General features: G+C 41.0%; 1 protein-coding gene across 1 annotated transcript; it reads right to left on the bottom strand.

Annotated features, from left to right (window-relative positions):
- Positions 1-319: 319 nt before the first annotated feature.
- Positions 320-18,855, bottom strand: KCNG4 (potassium voltage-gated channel modifier subfamily G member 4). Its single transcript, XM_054840724.1, has 3 exons — positions 18,579-18,855; positions 16,894-17,693; positions 320-1,105 (listed from the first exon to the last, which is right to left on the bottom strand). The coding sequence occupies exons 2-3, from the start codon at positions 17,641-17,643 to the stop codon at positions 320-322; spliced, it is 1,536 nt and encodes a 511-aa protein (XP_054696699.1). The 5' UTR covers positions 17,644-17,693; positions 18,579-18,855.
- Between the last annotated feature and the right edge of the window lie 1,718 nt (positions 18,856-20,573).

Below are 20,573 nucleotides of genomic sequence, written 5' to 3'. Positions count from 1 at the left end.
TGCCAACAGAAGCTGTTTTCTTACTCGTTCAGTATTAGGTATTCAGCAAGATACATGACTGGCAGAGACAAAGTTTATTCTTATTAGTAATAGAGAAGAATATTTATTATTGAATAAACTCTGACTTTTGATATTCTCAAAACCTCCAGCTCCATAATGATGTGTTGGAGCTAACTGTGTTGGCTCGACTGCTTATTATACCTGTGCTGGCAGAGAAAATAGCATCATAACCTATGTTGTTGCTTTGCTTTGTGTGTTATGTTGATATACATACATGGATATTTCTGTTCCTGGTTTTGGGAACATTTTACAACCAGGCTTAGTTCCCTGTGTAAATGTATTTGATTGGTGATGCTTGATCCTCCAGGATCAAGCTGTCTGTCTCATTGAAGGTGTCGCTTTCACCAGAGTGATTGGCATTTTTGACTCTGTTTAACCGAGACTGCAATCGTTCGTGTTCCTTTCTCAACTCCGAGTAGGAGTGGGAAAAAGTGTGGAATATTGATGTTGCAGGAAAAGACATGATGAGAATGCCACTGAGGATGCTGCTCAGAGCCACCATCTGGCCGGGGACGCTCCGTGGTACCATATCTCCATACCCCACAGTGGTCATTGAAATGATAGCCCACCAGTAAGAAGCAGGTATGCTTGTAAACTCAAGCACCTTCCCGGATTCATTCTCAGCGAGATAGACCAAAGGAGAAAACAGAGTGACAGCCACGCACAAGAAGAGTAAAAGCAGGCCAAATTCCCGTGTGCATCTCCGAACTGTGAGGCCCAAAGTCTGCAAGCCCAAGGAGTGTCGGGCAAGGCGCATTACGTACAAGATCCTCAAGGCACGTAAAACCCGTAGCACCAAACCAACCTTCTCCAAATATGTGTTGCTGCTTGGCCTGTCGTCCTCCTCATTCGAGTCATCCTCTGAGAAGATGAGGGAAATGTAATAGGGTGAAATAGCCAAGAAGTCAATGATATTTAGAGGTCCTTTGAAGAACTGACACTTGCTCCTTGCCTGAATGAATCGGAGGCAGAACTCCAGGGAAAACCAAGCCACGCAGATGGTCTCTATGATGAAGATGTAATAGCACTTCTGGGAACACTCACCCTGACACAAAAGAGAAAGAGAATTAAATAAAAGAACAGTCTGTGAACCAGCATCCAAAAACACTAAGGAAGAAACAATATGTATCTGCTTGAGTCACTGGTATCAGAAATGAACAAATCCTGGCTAGCAGGTAGTTGTATGGCAGCCATCTTTCAGTGATGTATTGATGATAATGAGCATGTGAAATATCTGAATGAACAGATATATCTACCTGCTTATTTTTATTATGTTGCTTCTTCCAGTCAAAATCAATAAAACTCGTCTCTGTATAAAGTCTTGGCATGCAGCCTGTAAGTCCCAAATGAGTCCCGCTTTCTGCTCTCAAACAGAAATTAATTTAAATTTGACTGGTTTATAAGCCTGTACAAAAATCAGTTTCTCTTCAAAAGAAAGATTAATGTTTGAATGTCTCTGTAAACTTCTGGTGCTGTTCAATGTGTGCTGCTTTCACAAATGCTGTGTACTCTGGTGTAATTAAAAGCGATTTGGAGATACTAAGTTATCTGGATCCTTGGCTCAGTTATGCCATGTATAAATCTTGTTTCTTTCTGTACATGCAAATGTTTTAATCTAAAGGAAAATAAATACCCACTCAGTAGGTGAAACTTGCCTTGAAGAATCTTCTCACAGTATTGAGGTCACATGCTACAAGCGATACTTTCTTGGTTTTGTTATCAAAGGAATTGCTTTAGTTGAACTACTTTGGATTCACATTTTTTATTTTCCTGAACTAAGCTTAAAAAACGAAACTTCTTTCAGCCTATTCCAGTGGGGGAAAAAAAAAGACAAGTGTAAATTAACTCGTAATTATTTGGTAAGCAAGAGACTACATTGAGCTTTGTCCTTTAGTGATGGGCGGCCACTGGGCTACCCCGGCCGAAGAGTGAGTTAAGGGGGACACGTTGGGTACAGGGACTGCACATACTGCCTCCTTCATACGCACAATGTCTGCGTACTGTGTGCTAACGGCAGAAAACAAACTGGGTCCTGCCACCTTTTTTTGCCTTACAGAAGATAACAAATAGCAGTGAAAGCAGCACGTGCTGCGTAGTAGCTGGACACCACCCCCTGAGAGGAACACGTTGTTTTTAAATACTGGTATTGCTGTTTTCTTACACACCCTATCCATCCTATTGATGAATACATTCCTCTACCTGTACAGAGCATTAGTGTGTTCTGAAGAAACCTGGTCTTATGGTTGGACAAACACTGGGTTTTTTTTGCTTTTAAGCATTGTGACTAAGTCTATTGAAGAATGGCACCTAGCAGGTACTTGTACGATATTTTCACAATGGCATGCTGCTATTTACATTAAGTTCTTGCATCAGTGCAAATATTTGGATTACAGTTCTAATCCAAAACCAGTTCAAGTGAACTGGAGTCTTTCATGGACTTTGGCTGACTTTGAAGCAGCCTTGCATGCTTTTCTTCGCTGAGCATGTTATCAACATGCTGGCATATGAAGTGGATGGGCTTTGAATTTTTGGCGAAGATGAGAAATCTCAGCTATAACTGGGAACCAGATAAAGGGATTGATTAGTATGGCAATCCTTTGAAATTCTGTGGACTCAGAATATGAGTTGTCACTGCATGTTCCAGAAAACCCAAATATAGAAGGTGGTAACTTCATTTTAGATTTTTAAGCTGCTTGAAAATTAATATTTAGCAAGTAGCTCCTTCCAGCTACAACTTTGGTACATGAAGGCTTAGCCAGGTTAAAGAGTCTTCTCCTTGTATTCTTGCTGAACAGGGACTTGCACCTCTGAGATGTTCACAACTGCAGAAGATCAAGCAGAATTAGGGATGATGGAGGAGGATCTGTGCAGAAGAATCACCTCCTCTGGGGCCAGGAATAACTGCAGACCCTTGGTTCGTGAAAGGCTTTTTTGTAACTCTCTTAAAGTAAACATCGCAAAAGGTAATGAAGGTTTGGCCCTGCTAGAATTACGCGTACAGGATCAGGTCACAGCCCCATTTGAAGTCATTGCCATGGCGGTGCCTAGAGTGCGTCAATGTTTGCAGAGCTGCTGACTTGGCTTGATGAGATTGTGTAACACAACTCCTGGTTGCAGGCAACGTTCACTTTTTCCGAGTTGTAAATTGTTTGTACAGGGCAGCCTGGACTCTGCACAGACCTGCCTATGGTCACTCTAGTGATGTGGCCTGTGAGTTATTCATTGTTCCTATCAAGATTTATTTTATTTTTTGTTAACCGAGCTGAATTTCCAGTATATCTGTTACCTATTTACCTCTATACATATAAAGGTGACATTGTGCTCGGATCATTGCATAGCTTTCTCTATTCCTTCCTTGGAAAATACAAGAAAAGAAATTTTGCATGCTGGAAGTTTTAATCATTAAGATCTAGGGTGGCTTTTGAATGGAGTGTGAAATTTCAAGATGTAGGGTTGTAAGAACTGGTTGGGAGATTTTTTTTTTCTTCTCTCCGTCCTCGGTTGCCTCGGTATTCCCCATGGAAAGTTATATATATTTAGAGAAAGCAATTTGTGTAGTCAGCTTCCTAAATGTGTATTTAATTTTTCAGAAGAGCATCCTTTAAATCAAATTTTTCAGGAACGTTTATTTTTCCTTTGTGCATAGTTGTGGATATAAAGGACAGTGAGTTCTCCCCTGTTAACATACTTTGTCTTTTTTATGTACTTTGCAAAAGACATTTCAGAAATGTTTGCATATGATTGGAACCACAGTCCCTTTTTCTGCTGCAACAAACAAAAGAATGACAGTATCACAGTCTCTGACACTGTGACTAATGCAGAGACTTCTGTGCTGCTTTTTTTTTTTTTTTTTGGAAGAGACAAAAAAAAAAAGAAGGATGTGTTTACTTCTGCCGTGCCTAAGGCACACAGGACAACCAGCCCTGTGTGTCTCAGAGGGAACTGATTTATCCATGCGGTACAGTAGTTCTGTATGGAGGTGACTAACTCAAGCCCTAGAAATAACGCAGCTGGGCTACCACCTCGCAGCCCGGCAATTTTAGTGTAGATGTACCGTGATTTAGTCAATCCGTATACAACGTCTGCCAGAAACTTCCAAGCCTCTTTCTCTGCCTGTCTGCTTATTTCTCTGTCACCAGTGTCTGGAAAGAGAGTGTAAGACTCTCTATGGATTTATCTCTATGGGATTTAATGGGAACATGCTCATTGATTTCACACTGGGAGACAGATTTCATCCAGAGAGTTTGTATGTGTGTTTTATATATTGGGAATATTTGTATATGTTATGTAATATATGTGACGTAGTTTAGATAGAATATTCCTCTCTAATCTTTTTGAAGATTCTTCGTTATTTTGAACATCCCGTTCAAAAGCAGCAAACATTGGAATGATAAGAGGGGAAAAAGAGAAACTATTAAATACCAAAGCCAATTTCTGTTTTGCCCAGTATTTTTGATGATTTTAGACCTCAGAGTGCTTTTTGTTCCACTTACAAATGTCCAAAGAGCAGGTGGAATAACACACTAACTTCAAATACTATGTTTTTACCAAAATTCGGATGCCTCTATGTCAGTGGTAGATTTCAAATTTGCTGTTGTCACCAAATTCCTGTTGGATGTTAGTTATTTTCAGTGAACTGGCAAATTATGGGCCAAATAGTGTGATCCATGAAATGGGTTTTTTGCATAAATGGCCAATAAAGGAGTTTCTGTGCCACAAGGACTTCTATATATTTCCTTTTTCTGAACAAAGCAAACACATTTGGGAAATTCTAGGGATCAGTGTCAATGCAAAACCCAACTAAATAACTGCAAGATATTTTGGGTGGGCTTTTTCAACAAAACCCTCTGATGTGTTTTATGCTACCATAGCGTCAATCAGTAGTCAAACTATTATCAACTCTGACGGGAGAACAGTTATCACAAAGCCTAGTGGTGAGTGAGTATCTAACTCTTTATACCTCATTCATCCTGCAGATTTACTTTTGAACAATGCAAGAATTTATCAGGATTTATGGTACTTGTCTCTAGCTGAAATTCTATAATGTATGATATTAATGTAATAAAATGACTGCCTGGTATTGATCTTACGTATGAAAAGAGCATTTGGCTCAGCAATGAAGGAAACAGTATTTTGTATATGAAAAGATATATACTGAGCCTGATGCCCGAAATACTGAGTGATTTCTTAAATTTATAAACCACCTCAAAGAAGCAAAGTGGCTGTTTCAAACTTCTGTACCACCAGAGATAATAAGCAATTCATGCTTCCTTTTCATTATTGCCTTCCGCTGTATAAGGCAGTGGCTCATTTTCTGGGTTCTCTTATGCATTGCAGTTTTTATAGTGTTACAGTAAAATTGCTCGTTTTAGGATACTTCTATTAACTTCTCTTTAGAGATGAAAAATTAGGCTCATAATAAAACATAAGAACTGCAGTACTGAGTCCAGTTATCCCAGTGCCCTGTTCCAACAGCCTGAGAAAACAGATGCCCAAGGCAAATCTTCTGGCTTCTATTTTCCACTCCAGAGCCTCTTGCGCCGAAGGTGGTGCTCGTGTAAGCAGACTGACTTGCTCTTCTATAAAGTTTAGCCATTCCTTTGTCTGCTGCCTATCACACGGACACTCACCTCTTGGCTTTGAACTAGGTTCCCGTTAGTTTATTCTGATGCCCTTAAGCTCTGGAAGGAACGCTGGCTGCTTGATCGACATTGACTCGTTTCCTACCATTTGCAGTTTTGTAGACCTCCGTTGCAGCCACTGTCGTAGCTTGTTCCCATCCTGAGGAATTCTGCCTGCCTTAGTCCTTGCGTGAAGTCCTTCCATCCTTGTTGCCTTTCTCTGGACCTTTTCCTTTTCGAGGCGGAAGGGACTGGGACTGCAGTTTTAAAGTGTGGGTTAACTGTAGGTTTGTATGGTCAAATTCATATATTTTATAATCACGTATTCACTAAATTTTCCTTTTCATTGTGTGCTCCTTGCAAAAGTTTAAGCATGTTGGATCTGTGTAGGGACAACGCTTGGAATGTAATATTCCTAATAGTGAGAAATTGTGTGACTCTGGTATGCGTTACTGCCGCTTTCTTGCGGTTCCTTTTCCCAACAGATCCGAGGTTCAGGAATTCAGCACCTCTGAGGCCAGGACTGGCCAGGGTAACGTGTGGCGGCTAAATCTCAGACCTTAGTTGCACATCTGAGTTTACAGAAGAGTAATGTATTCACTAACTGTGAATTCAAGCTAAATGAACTTGAGATATGTGCCACTTACAAGATAAAATAAATAAGATAAATTTCCTGGCAAAGTGCCCTCTTAGTTTACCAGGAGACATTAGTTAAGGCATAATGACATCCAGGATAATAAACAAAACCAGATCTGAGAGTTATGCTGCACTAACCTATCTTACAAGAGATATAAATCTCATCTAGTGAAAATAATATCTTTACATGCATCAATAATTGTAGCAATGCCCAGAGAAGCTGAATCAGAATTTCCCCTGTGGAACACATATCTTGTCTATCCACCTTGTTTTTCAGATGCAACTCACTTTGTTCCATTTTCTAGACAAGGGAAAAATGTATAGGTAACTGGATGAGAACTATTCTTATGCCTTCAGGATCTGCTCTGCGTTGCCCATTTGTGTCTCACTTGGTTGTACTCTAAGACACTTTATAATTAAAATACACTGTGGAAAACTTGTTCTGAATCACTACCGGATCTGCCAATTAATTTCCTCCTGCCAAAGATTTACCCCAATACCTTTTGCAGTGGATATTTACCCTTTAGACCATTGTAAGGTGTTTTTTCATAAAAGCTGAAGGAAACACAAACCAGAGCAGTAACTTCTATTTTGCACGTTGATTGCACGCTGCGGTATGATCCTCTTATAAAACTGTTGGAGGATTCTGAGCATTTGAACCTGAGTCTGTCTGGCCTGTTAGCAGCTGAGGGCTGTGTTGCACGGTGATAGTAAGGGTTTCAAGTTTTACCTCTGGTCCCCTCCCCTGTATCGACCAGAACAGATCTGCTCTTTCTGATTCTCTGCAGAGCGCTGTGGAAATCGGTGGCACAATTTTGATGGCAAGGTAGGGGCTGACTGCTTGCCAGCAGGCTAGTAAAGTCTGGCACTTCTCTGAAAAGGAGTATTCTATCTTTGCCTGCTCTATATTGTGGCTTTGGACTCTTCGTGTTTTGTTACTGATTCTTAAAAACAAAAAACACCAAACCAATCCTTTTTAAGCAATTTCTAGAGTGTAAAAAGGGGCTGAAATGATCTGAAAACATCAGAGGGAGGCATGCAAAGGTTCTCTTAAGCTGAGGAAAAATGGGGGAAAAAATCTGCCCTTGGCATAATTGACTGAACTTCTGTGGAAGTCATTGGCAGCAACCTGAACCTGTTTTCCATGGTGTGTGATTTGGGATTTCACACAATAGACAGGGTAGAGGCTGAGACGTTAGGCAGGCAAACCTGCAGCATTTCTCATGATCTCCTTTCTGTGCTTGCAAATTAACACCGTTCATGGTGCCATTAGTGATTTTAAGTGGCTCTTGTGTCAAATAATCTATTTCCTAGTTAAATGGTGAAAGTCGCAGCAATGCTTGTAGAACGCTTTGCTAATAAGTACTGCTAGATCAGTATATGGATTATTTCAGAATCATGTCATCCCTACAGACATCAGTATTTTCAAAGCTTTAGAATGAAAATCAACATCTACATCAGCATCATGTATATATGCTGCTTGTACAGCATACTTATGAGAAAAGCAAGTAATATTCTTTATGAAGCCAAGTTGATAAAAGTCCTTGAACCCAGCTAGAAGTCATGATTGAACCACTGTATGCAAACACTGTTATTCCCAGTACATTTATGGAAACCAGCTGGCTCATCATCATAAAACAAACGAGCGACGGACAGGATCTGAAACCTCTTCCCAGCTAGATCCACGCTAGATATAGATGATTGGTTCCAAGCAAAGGCTGTTTTGGTGTTCAGTCACCCATACTAAACAGTCTCAAAACAAAGCAGGGAAGGAACTCATAAAGCAATATGCTTGACTCTTCTTGAGACCTAAAGGAGAGTTTCCTTAAACACAGGACCTGGACCTGCTTCATACTCTGCAGCTGAAGGATAGACTGCCAGAACATCATCTTTCACTCCAGAATCATGCCCTGGCAGCGTGGCTGATGCAAGGTCACAATTCACATCTGCTAAACCTACGCTGGCATGTCCAGATTTTATCTGGCACATTCATATACAGCCAGTTACTGCTCAGATCCTTCTCTCTGATCCACACGCTGCTTTGTGCACAGAGGCCAGTGTCCACTGAAGTGGTAGCAGATGGGATCAGTCTGTGTTGTGGCTATCGACCTGGCTTCTGCCTGCTTCGTGCTATCCAACACTTAGCGGAGAGGCTTATCTCAGCAAGACTGCTCTTCTTGCAGTCTGGCCTTTTGGCCCACTCACAGAAAAAGCATTCAGCCCTCTATGTGGAGGATTTAGAAGCAAAACTCCCAGAAATGTTCCTGTCTAAGCCCAAGGTTGACGTTTTCTGTGCAGGGTGCTGTTTTCCAGCCTTTTGCATTTCTCAGGTTTATACATGGGCACTGCATCCTGGTCTACAGCTTCTCCCCAGGCAGTTCCCTCTGTGGAAAAAAATACAAGCTAACGTAGTGAAAAAAACAGACTTCAGTTCTTGCTCTTGCCTGCCCACAAATCCAAGGCGGTGGGTCTACAGGGTGAGACTACAAGTCTAGAGAGTGGTTAGGCAGAGGCAGACCAAGACTCAGCGTAGGGAACGGAGATACCTAGCCGGGCCCCGGCTGTTCTTACCCCAGTCTGCAGTGGGAAATGAAGAGATGCAGCAGAGAAATCCCTTTTGGCTGTAAAATGATGTCTGGGCTGGGAAGCGTTGTGCCAGCCTGTGTTCCCTGCGTACCTGGAGCTGTGGGATCCAGCTGCAGTGCTGCAGGTACTGCTGAATCACTGCGACCGCATTGCTGCTGTTATTTGAATAATTAAACCATGCTCTGCTGAATCAAATGATGGTTAGGGAGAACTCAAAACCCCTGTGTTATGGATCACTTCAGTACTTGAATTTATGGTTACAGACTGATGCAATAAAATCAAAAGGTTTACAGCCTGCTGAGAAAGAGACTGTAACCTGATTTACAGAATGATGAGCTTGTTAAAGGAGTGCTGAGTATTCTGATCACAGACCGATTTCCCACTCATTTGCTTTATGGGAAAGAAGCCTGGACTTATGAAAACAATCACTACAACTAATACATTTGAGAAACTAAACTAATATTGGGATTATATAATGTGGACAGAAGAAAGAAGGTAGAAGGAAATTATTATCTCTGTATCCAACACATAATAATCTCCTCTGGGGCAGAAGTATAACTAAAATAAAATATTTCAATTAACTTTTAAGCTTGGCTCCTTATTCTGCAAACACCGTGAGAATCAGCCTGAAGAATCTGAATTTGATTTAAAGCAATTGGTGACCCCAGAGTGTTTGTGTTAGGAGAAAGATATGGAAGTATTATCTTTTTCTAGTAAGAAATTTAACAGACTTCAATTTGTAACTGTGAAGAACAATCCAGTCAAAATGACAAAGTATTTATCTGGGACTTAGCAGGATGACCTTCAATTTCCAGTTTTGCTGCTGGTCAAAGCAGTTGCCCTGTTACTGTCTCTTCTCTGCTTCTTTCCTCACTGCATTGTAAGTTCTTTGGAGCAGAAACTACTTGTTATTGTACCTGTGTAGTACAGGGTGTGCAGTGGGGTCCCAAATAACGGTTGAATTTCTTATAAGGGAAAATACTAGTGCTGACAGGAGGTGCTGACGCTGTGGGAGTAAACACAACTGATGCAGTTCATAGCCCTGATGCTGCAATGAAATTAGCAATTAGATCTTCTCAGAGTTAAAATACGAGATTGTGAATTTGACTGCAACAGTAGACTGAAGAGTCCTTGAAGATTTCCATCGTATTCAAAGAGGAATTTCTAAAGCCTGTACAAATTTGGGTGGCTATTTATTTTTAATACTCATTGCATTATTGCTATGAACTTGGAGGATGCATTGATTTCAAATAGCATTTTCCAAAGATAGAGTGCCTCCCTCGGAGGAAATCCCCATCTTCCCATTTATTAAATAATCATCTGTGCTGAACCCCTTGAGGTGAGTCAAGTGAAGGAAAGTGAACGGGATTTTTTCCTAATGTCAGTACTACAGACTTGAAAGCAGCAAAAGGGAAAAGAAAGCACGATTCCCAGCGAGGAACACATGTGCTGGCACACGGGATAGCAGTTGATTGACCGCCCGCTGCAGAGCAGCTGGAACAGCTGGGTGTCCCTGCAGGATAGCGTGCAAAGCCAGGAGACTTAGTGCTGTTGGGATACAGCCAAAACGGGATGACCATAAGGGAAACTAATAATGTCTAATTGTGCTTTCTGAACACTGGACCTTGTACTGGCAGAGCCAGCTTTTGAAAACCATGCAGAATCCATTTACTCACTCAAGTGGAGTGTCCAGACTTACTAAAGAAAATTGGTTTTTGTGGCAACGGGAGTAAGCTGAGACACAGACGTTCGGCACCCCCACTGGTGCCCCTCTTTGGCTGTGGAGAGCAGGGCTTAGGTAATGTGAACTTCACCAATGTTGTACGCATTAGATTTAAGGCTGAAATACACAATTCTGTTTGCGGATGCTTGGAAAACAGTTACTAATAATGTGGAACTCTGAAATCAGAGTCTTAACATAATGGTGCAATTTCAAGGTCAAAGCTTTTCACATTACTGAATGGATATGCAAAACAAAAAAGGGCAGATTCCGTAAAGCAATAATTTCTATATATATATCAATGTCCAAGTCTTGAATATTCTGATTTCTGTTGTTTCACGGCTTCTGATTTCTTATGTTTTTATTCAATGGTTATTAATTGAACCGATTCAAGCCACAAAACAATTACGTTAGCTGGATTCTACTGTGCCGAGTTCACCTAGCAGACTGGGAGGTTTCTGGTGCTTCACTGAAGCACATTTTCCTACTTTAAAATGCTGCAATACTTTCATTGCTGATCAAAATGGTTAGAAGAAATCAGAATTGTACTAGATGACTGTGTAATTTAGGACAGTGAGTGTCCACAGTCAGTGTCCTGAAAGGAACCCAGAAAAATGTACTGAGCAGATGCACTAAAACCAAAGGACATCCAGCTTTATGTTGTTCCAAGTAATTTCAAGTCATGTGTATATAGCAATATATTTATAAATAGGCATGCACACATACGCCTTTATAGTCTTACACTTTCCAATGAGCATTAGACGTATTTCTGAAAGTCAGGATTTCATTAATCTCTTTGCAATAGAGCAAATCATTCTGGGCCATGCTTTGTGTGATGTATTGGAAGGTAAGTTTGAACACCAAGTGACTGTGAAAGACCCCTGCTTTTCAGGTATATTCTGAATAGTGCCCAACTTCATTACTAGTACTCTGTACTAGTCATTGAAAAAGATATTTGTCAGCAGGAGTCATTTTGCCCTGGCTAATCAGCTAGAAAATTCTTTTTTGATTGGTATTTAGATGCCCTTATTTAAAAGCTATAAAAATGGTTGCCAGCACTATCTGTCAAAATCTGGCTGTCGTATTCAATTTACCAAAGGCGATTGCATCCAACAGTTGGCCAAATTACGCTTTGATGAAGAGTCTTATCTTTGCAGACTATGTAAGCAGCAGAAGTAAGTTTACACACTCCTCAGTGGCACTTTCCGTAAGGATTATTATCTCCTCCCCGAGGAGGAGGAGATAACCCAAGTTCTTTGAGTTTCCCTTTAATAAGTGCACTAGAGATACTTAATGTTATCTGCAGGTTATGGGCAGGGTTGGAGCTTTATGTTTGAATGCCTTTGTAAGGGATTTAATAGCTCGACTACTGAAGGTATACCTCTTGCAAGCATATCTTCACATACTGGACTGGCCAGATAGAAGTCAAAGTGAATTTTTAGAATTGAGCTGTGGCAACGATAACCCTGATGAAACAAATATCTTGTTTGATTTTCTTTCTCTTCACAGTAAGATCAATAAATTGTTTTTTCTCCTATAAAATAAAATTACTCCAGTTTGAGAGAAAATATGTTTCTCGGCAGTTTCCTTAAGAGTACAAGCCAAATAGGCTGGTTTTAGTATCACACAGACAGCATCAGCAACATCAAACATTGTAAAAACGTAAGTCAGGGCCCTGAGAATAATGGTATAGAATGAAAAAATCATTTAAAAATGATTCTATATATTAGGTACTGGGCTCTTTTTCTCTATTCATGTTTTCTGGATTCTCAGTGCAACCAGAGACTAAAAACTTACTCTTTTAAGAGGAATCAGGAATGGGAGCTTTAAAAAAAAAAAGAATATTCTAAGTTTCAAGATAAAATCGTTACATCTGACAATACCAGTTGCAGCTTATGTTGGCTACGTTTCATTAGGTTATATGCAATACATAAAGGAATTAGAAGCTTCTCAAGGTCAGTTAAGAGCAAATTCAAAAATTAGTAGTAGCAAGGTCTGACGACTCACTGATCACTGGAGAAGAGAGGGAGAACAGAGCACAGACATTTCCTTCTCTCTCAAACCACACCTACATGTGGTTTGTTGGGAGCCGTCTACACTGGGAGAAAAGCGTTTGGTTGTTACCGGTGCTGAGGGACAGGGAATGGAAATGTCTGGGGTTTCCTTTTCTTCTTTTTTCCCCTGACCTTTATTCGCTTGCCTTCCTGAAGAAAAGACCTTGCTGTATCCTTTCTGCTGAGTCATTTCTCTAGAGGATGCCAATTTGGGGGACTCATTAAAAGAAATATCTCTTCCTAAAGAAAATCCCAAGAGTGCTTCAAAGCAGTCTACCTGTCCAAGCTCTTCTGCAGTGGTTTTATTTCTGTGGTTCTCCTGTATAATTATGGTTTTTTCCTGTGGGTTAGATGTGCTGAGCAGTGACTATTTCAGTTACACCTCTTGGATACTGATTGTAACTCTTACGTGGGACTGGGACTTTCGGGGCACTTTGATGAGACTTCTGCCTTGTCTCTAGTGGGATGATCTTAATTCCTTTGTTCGAGGGAAATACTGGTAGATTTCGTCCCTTTAGCTTTCTTATGCTATCTATATGGTCTGTGAGTGAGATTTGTAGTTCTCTCAGGCTGCCCATTCAGACCAATAATAAATAGAGTTCCTCACCTCCAAATATCCCTTTTTTTCAGTCTTTACATGCGCATGTGCCTTGATTACTACACTTTGGTGATACTATATTTGCTTCCTTACTGAAGACAGTTTGGTCTCCATAAAGAACAGATGCAAATATCCTAGATAAGGATGTATTGCCATTGGAGGATGTGACATTTCCATTGTTTTATGTCCAAATAACCTAATTTGTTACTAAAGAGTCCTCTTTCCTCAGCATCATGTATGATAAATCCTTTTGTGTATCTGTTTCTTGGTTGGACTTAAGCTTGAGATCACTAGAGCTATACGTTTACTGCTCTGGAGTTTTCCTGAGCTTTTTGCCTCTTTCGCCTGGGGCTGTTCCCTCTGGCTTGGGATTCACGGCAGGTGCTTGTATGATACAGAATTTGCCCATTTATCTGGGGTTTTCTTTCATATCTCTAATGAGGAGGTTCCTAAATGTCATTTGACATATTCTAGGGTGTGTGCATGGTACCAATTACAATAACTCATTCTTTATTTTACTTTCGGTTGTATTCCTGTCTCTAAGCTAACCCTCTCCTCCCTTTGCTGCTGCCCACGGAGATGGCTCCTTCCCTCCTCTCTGGTTGCCAGGGTGACTGGGCTTCCCTGATGCGGATGCTCTTGCCTTGGCTCCTTGCCATCCCTCTCTGGGAGACTGGAGTTTTCACTTTCCCTCGGATGGTGAGGACTCCTGTTTGCTCTTCTGCCTGCCCAGGCAGCAGCTATTCTCGCTTCTAAGCAGCCCTGGTTTAGCAACTGTGATCTCATGTGCCTGCAGGGTGGGATCAGCCAAGCCTCTGAGTGAAGTAGAAGTCACCTTGTATTATTTTTCCTGGGTTGTTTTTTTGTGGGGTTTTTTTTTTTTTTTTTTTGGACTCTGATCCTTCTCCTTGAGCTGGAGTCCAGCCAGTTCTCATTCTCTTAATGTGACTGTGATGATGAGAAAAAGGACCCTAGAGTGGTACATATGCAGCAGAGGTAAAGCCTTTTTTATTTGTATTTCAGAGTGGATAAATTCAATTTCCAGTGTTAGTGACATTGGAAAATGATACTTGCAGTACTTGTAAGCACATTTATGCATAGAGGTTTTGCCAAGCTTTAACTCAGAAATGAATAAACCTCAGGATAGGGCATCTTTGAATTCAGGTGTGGAATTACAGATTGTTCAGAAACTTTATTGAAGGAATTTGACTGTGTTTTGTCACTGAGCAGATAGATATCATTTGATCTTTATGTTCAGCCCAAAGAGCCAAAATTTCAGATTCTGCGTGCCTGTCCCAGCTTGCTGGTCAATGTGGCCCCATCTTGGAATCACTGGCAGAGGTCAGCCAGTGAAAAATTTTGAGTTACAAATCAAGGTAGAGTTGCAATTTGTCTGAGTACAATTCAGCCGCAACCAAGAAGTAGTATTTTTAGTCAATTAAGTTCTCTGAGTTATTTGTCCAGTTCTAGCTAAAATGCTCTTCTGAGATCCCAGTAAGAAAATCTTAGGTGTTGCAGGCTAAGAATTTAGGGATGGAAAAACTACTATTTAGAAGTTCATATTCTCTGGTTTTCCACAAGGCATGAGTATTTTGTCTCATATATCCTCCTACATTTTCTCTGCCATCATTTTAAATGATTCAAATAATTGAACTTTCAATACTCTGTTCTATGCTTCTGGGACACAATGACAAAGTGCATTGTACTGGTGCTGTGAGCGTATATTATGTAATGTTTCCAAATATTTGGACAAATGTGGTCCTGTGCTCAAGTTCATCCTTCATCCTCTCCTCTGCACTTTAAACATGCCTGCTTTTGAGCTTGTTTCAATCCAGTTTGCTTGTTTTTAAAGTAGGGATATATATGCAAATCTCTAAGTAGTAATATCATCTGTGGTTTATAGGAAATCCAGGAACAGCAGCTACATTGCAGCTACCAGATACACTTCTAACCCTCAACGTGCTTCCCTTTCTAACATACGGTTAATTATTTTTAAAACACACAACATATTACATCTAGCTGAGCTCTGAAACATGATGTGCTTGTTCTTTTGCATGAAAAGTGTTCATAAAAGCTTTTTCTGCGGTGGTTGGAAAACAAGATAAAATGCATCGGGCTACTTCCATTAACGAAGTTAGTAGGAAGCACTTGCTAGAGCAGTTTGTAATGTTTTTACATCTAGCTGTAAGAAGGATGTTCTATATTTAAAGCACTTCCTTGGAAGAAGCATTGGAACCGTGTTACAGATTTTCCTGCCAAAAGTGATAGCTGTGGAAGGCTGCAAAAGCACCAGACTTATTCCTGAAAGGTAACAGTCTTCCTATGCAAATGTAAGTTAATATTCAAGGGGAACAGGGAATGATCTTAAATTTCAGCCTTCTGTGCAGTCCTTAGTTTTATTCAAAGACATCAAATATCGTGCCATATCTTCACCATGACTGTGCTGCTTTGAATTACTGTTTGAGCAATAAAATATATACAGATTTTTGTATCGTGCGTGCCATGCTGTGCTGTAAATGTAAAAATGACTTTATTTGTCGATATACAATACTCTGAAGAGTGTTTTGTCTTATAGCAGAGGTTGGGGCAGGGAGTTTATTTGACCTGAGTTTCATTAACACTTTTGGATGGGCAGTTTGCAAATGAAGTGCAGGATTCATTAAAGAGATTAGCCAAGGTTATTTGATAAATTTGGACATTACTACACCTGAAATAACTTTACATTGTTAATTTTCTCTGTTTTACTGTTAGAATAACAAATCTTTAAAATTCTGAAATATTCACAACAATGTTATAGAGAAGATCCTTCATGTATGATACAGGCTTGATTTATTTGCCCTGAATTACTGTGATTGAATGACTTGAAAAGGGTTTAAATGCAGTTAGCAGTTTGGCTACTATTTGGCACTACTCCTACAGTATGTACATATATATGTGGGCAAATACAGAATGCTGTCAGCATGCAATTATGATTTTTGGAGGCGCAGGTTTAAGTGTCAGTATCTGCAAGAATAGTTCATGTATCTCTCATCCTTTAATCTTTACGCAACTATTGAAATGTAACGTTATTCTGGGGCAAAAATTAATGAATATTTCTTCCTCTTTAAGGATTTGACTTAATTATCACAAGGAAAGACACTTGGCTATTTTTAAAAGTAAAGATGTCAGAGGAAAATATTTCTCTAGCTGATGTGTCCAAACGAGAGATTGCTTGTAACTAAAGAGTAAAGCACATTGAAGAGAAAACTCCACAATGTGAGTTTGAGAGTCTCAGTGCTAACAAGTTAATATAACTTACACTAGCAACTGCTTCTTCAGAAGCAAAATAATGCTGTATTAGAGAGCTGCAGTATCTCTTCTGTCCAGAAGTTTTTTCCTGTATTTTAGCTGATGATTCTTAAAATATTTTGTTCACATTATTCTTAGTTGAATATCACTTTGAAACTGATAGAAGTAATTTAAGCCATTGATGCATTTTCAGTGACAGTTTTGAACCTCATCACTATGATTTTCTTTTTATCTTTTATCTTTTTTTATCTTCTTACTGATGTAAGCCTAGCAAGACAAACAATTTTCTTTTAATTCTGTAGTTATACCAGTTAAAAAGGACTTACTTACCCTGTCTTCTTCAGCTCTTAAGTCTGGCATTGTGCTAACACAAAGGCTTATAGCTGTGGTGGCCACAAAGAGAATGGAGAGACAAGCAAAGACTTTGCCTGGGAGTCCTGACTGGGGATTTTCTACCATGTCTCTGAGTCTGTTCATAAACTGTCCAAATTTGGTTTTCTCATCCAAGACACATGCAGCTTCTTTGCTCCTCCGGAGCTCCTCTTCTTTGCGTACCTCGGCTAACTCTTGAAGTTTTTGAAATAGTTTTCGAAAGCAGCAGTTCTCCAGGTTGGATTCCTCAATCCCCCAGTATCTCAGCTCCTCCTGAAAAGACAAGGCACACATGTCTCTTAAGAGCATCAGCTTCCCTGCTGCTAGAAAGCTGACGATCATCCCAAAAGCATTGGGGTTCCTGTCAAAGAAGAACTCATGGGTGTCTTCATCGTAATCGTCACACAGCTGAATTATTTCTTCATAGCTGCTGCAAAACTTAAGTTTGCTCAGTCTGGTCAGGGGAAATTCATCTAAAGTACTCCAAGGTAGCAGGTACTTGATGCCTCCAACATTGATCATGATCTCTGTTTTTAGATCGACTGCAGAGACTTGATCAGGATGGTAAATCCTCCTGGCTCTTTGGTAATGGACCCCTTTGACTGAAGGGGTTTCAACGGAGACGGGAAAGAAGTGGCTCAAGGAATTACAAGAAGCGTAGCTAATGTTACTATAGTCTTGGTCACTGCCTCCGGAGAGAATAGGCATCTCTAAGAGTTCTCACTGGGACATCCGAAATGGCATCAGAGCAGGGTTATCTGTCAGCCGAAAGATACGGGAAGGAGGAGAGAACATAGTAGAGGTTATTGCAAGAGAAAAGGTGTTTCAGGCTACTTTCCTAAATCACAAAATTAATGAGTGGCTGTTTTGTAAGTAAAAGTCACCTCTATGCTTCTTCCTAAAATCTGCAGCCTGTGACTGCGATTTGCTTTGCAGCCTCATTGGTTGTCTGGCAACACAGACACAGAGGAGAGCTAAAGCCTCATTCATAATTATCGCGAAGGCTCGGATGCCTGCAAATCCAAATGTGAACAGATCGGTCGCTTCTCCGAGCAGATCTCGGTCATCGTTAGATTGTTGTATTTTCCGGTGGTTGCCGCTTTGCTTTCTTATTTCTATAAACCCTTAAATACACGCTAATTCAACTAAGCTGCTTCATAGTTATTAGAGTTAGAGGGGTCAATTACCTGCCGTCAGCTGGATGCAAAGTTCCTAATTGCTTTAACTCAAATGCTCAGATTGCAATTCCTCTTCCTTTCACTGCACGCCTGTTTTGCCTGCTTCTCAGGCGTATTGCAAGGATTAGCTAGTAGATGTTTGTAAAATGCCTTAAGAGGTAAAGTGCTGTATAAATGATGGCTATTCTTATCAACCCGGTCTCGTGTCTCTGCAAATTACTGAGAAGATAGAGGGGAACATTTGCCCACCCTGGAGAAAACTTTGTTACACAGACAGAAAGCAAAGTATTTTATCAGCTTGGGGGGGGGGTTGGAGAAAGCAATTGAAAGACACCCCTCCTTCACTTCCCCCTTTTGGGAACGAACCCCCGGTTTTGTTCATAATCTCTAAAGATTCCAAGGCATTTATTACCCCAAGTCAGTGAACTGCAAAAATTGCAAGGAAACTTCCCCAAAGTTACTTACCACCGTGCCACGGGCTGCTGCCCGGTGCCTGCCTTCCCCGCAGGTGAAGTACACATGCCGCAAACTGATCAGCTGTCCTCCGAGTTACAGTCCAGCAGAAAGACCTGGGGATATTTTACAGTATTGATTACATGAAAAATCACTATAGCACTCTGGAGATCGCAGTCTTTTTCCTCTTTCTCTTTCTCTTCTTTCCTGGAAGGGGAAAATATTCGTATGTGTTCATGTACTGTATGTTGTACTAAGAGATCCTTTGCAAAGGAGACCGTGTCCTAAGTGGCAGCTCCTCTTCTGGACTCCTGGGGCTTCCTGGTGAAATATGCTGAGTGAGAGCTGGTGGATCCTGCCCTCTCCCTCTCTCTCCTCTGTTTCCCTTGGGACTGTCAGTGTGGTCCTGGAAGAGGAGGGGAGAGGGAAGGGGGAAGGGCTTAGAAATAATCTCTCCAGCATCCCTCTGTCTATTCAGCAGGCAGCAGGCAGCAACTGGGTGAGAACATGGAGTACAAGGACAGTCACCGACTAATGAGGTTTAATAATAAGTAAATTTTGGCAAACCTACTTAAATAAAACAATTTCAATGGCTATTAACTCCTTCCATTGTAGTCATACCACAGTCGTTTGCTCTGGAGACAGCAGTCAGATTCCTCAGGAGCAGTTTCCATGTCCTGCATCCCTCTTGAAACTGGGCTTTGCTCTTAAATATCCCTAGATGGAGAGGGAAGTTTGTTGGGTCCATGGATGCTGGGCCTCAGCATTCCTTTGGCGATTAGGGAAGTGCTTTCCTCCCGTAAAAAGAAAGGGTCTCTGGCATGCAAAGAATAGATGCTGAGCATTCTCTTTTCCAGATCTGCAGTGTTTTTCCAACAGCCAAGAACCTTCACCTTTCTTCTTTTAGAGATGATGGGAAATCAAACATAATCCTTCTCTCACTTTTCTCATACATGGCCGTAGGGGGGGTGAGCTTGCTGTAGTGCTGTACTGAGCAGCATTACTGTACTGCCAGTAGTTCTTGGGCTGCCTCAGTCTAAAATGGGCATGACGTGGATTTGACCCATACGCTGCTTGCTTGGCCTCAGTCAGAGGGCTCAAGAAACCTGAGATCAGATCCTGTTGACAGGTACCCTCTGTGGTACTCCCAGCTGCAGTAAGAAATGCCTTAGCTTATGTCTATACCCAGCGTGGCTGAAAGCACTGACGCTGAATCCTAGTACTAGAGAGGCGCGTGAATCTGTAGGAGTTACGTGTCCCCTGCGAGTACGAAGAAGCGTTTACAAGCTTGGATCGTAGAGCTGCTTTTCTGCCATTTGCAGAGCGGGCAGAAGGTGCAGGGGGAGCCCTTTGCTTGCACTGCGCTGCTGACCCGTGTCATGTTTGTATGGCTTGTGCACTGCTGAACTGGCGCACCTCGGAAGCGGATGCTGCAGCGGTTTATCAGCGCTGAGCCATGCTATGGCACAGCCGACGACCTGAAGCCTTTGCTAATTGGACTTTCTGGCACGTCTCTCTTGGCCCACGTGGTGCCCAGAAGATCAACTTCTTATCAGGCTTCACCACTGGGGTTTTCACTCAAGTCCCAATTATGCCATCCACAGAGAAAGACCAGATAGATGCCTGAAGGCAACTGAGTTCTGGGAGCGTAGCTCAAAATCACTTAAATCCTACCACCTTGGTGCACGATGCAGTTTGCTCTGCCTATCAGTCTTTCTTATGGATTATTTTTGCAAAGAAAAAGCAAACGTATTCTAATTAACTTTGGATGGATTGTTTCACAAAAGGATAAAAACCAATTAGCATTTATTTCTTTCTTACCTTGTGAAGCCCTTGTGTGGTGTTGTTAAAGGTTATGTTTCTGAAACCAGCTGACAAGAAGGTGAATAAATCCAAAACAATGAGAAAATATTGTGCATAATTGAGTAATCTGAGTGTTATACTTATTTATCAAGAAATACATATATTTTAATTGTTAAGACTTCACTTCCAATAGCGAGTACTCTT

Source organism: Grus americana, chromosome 13 (assembly GCF_028858705.1).
Source record: "Grus americana isolate bGruAme1 chromosome 13, bGruAme1.mat, whole genome shotgun sequence".
Taxonomy (NCBI): Eukaryota; Metazoa; Chordata; class Aves; order Gruiformes; family Gruidae; genus Grus; species Grus americana.
This window is presented reverse-complemented; position numbering and strand designations above follow the sequence as displayed.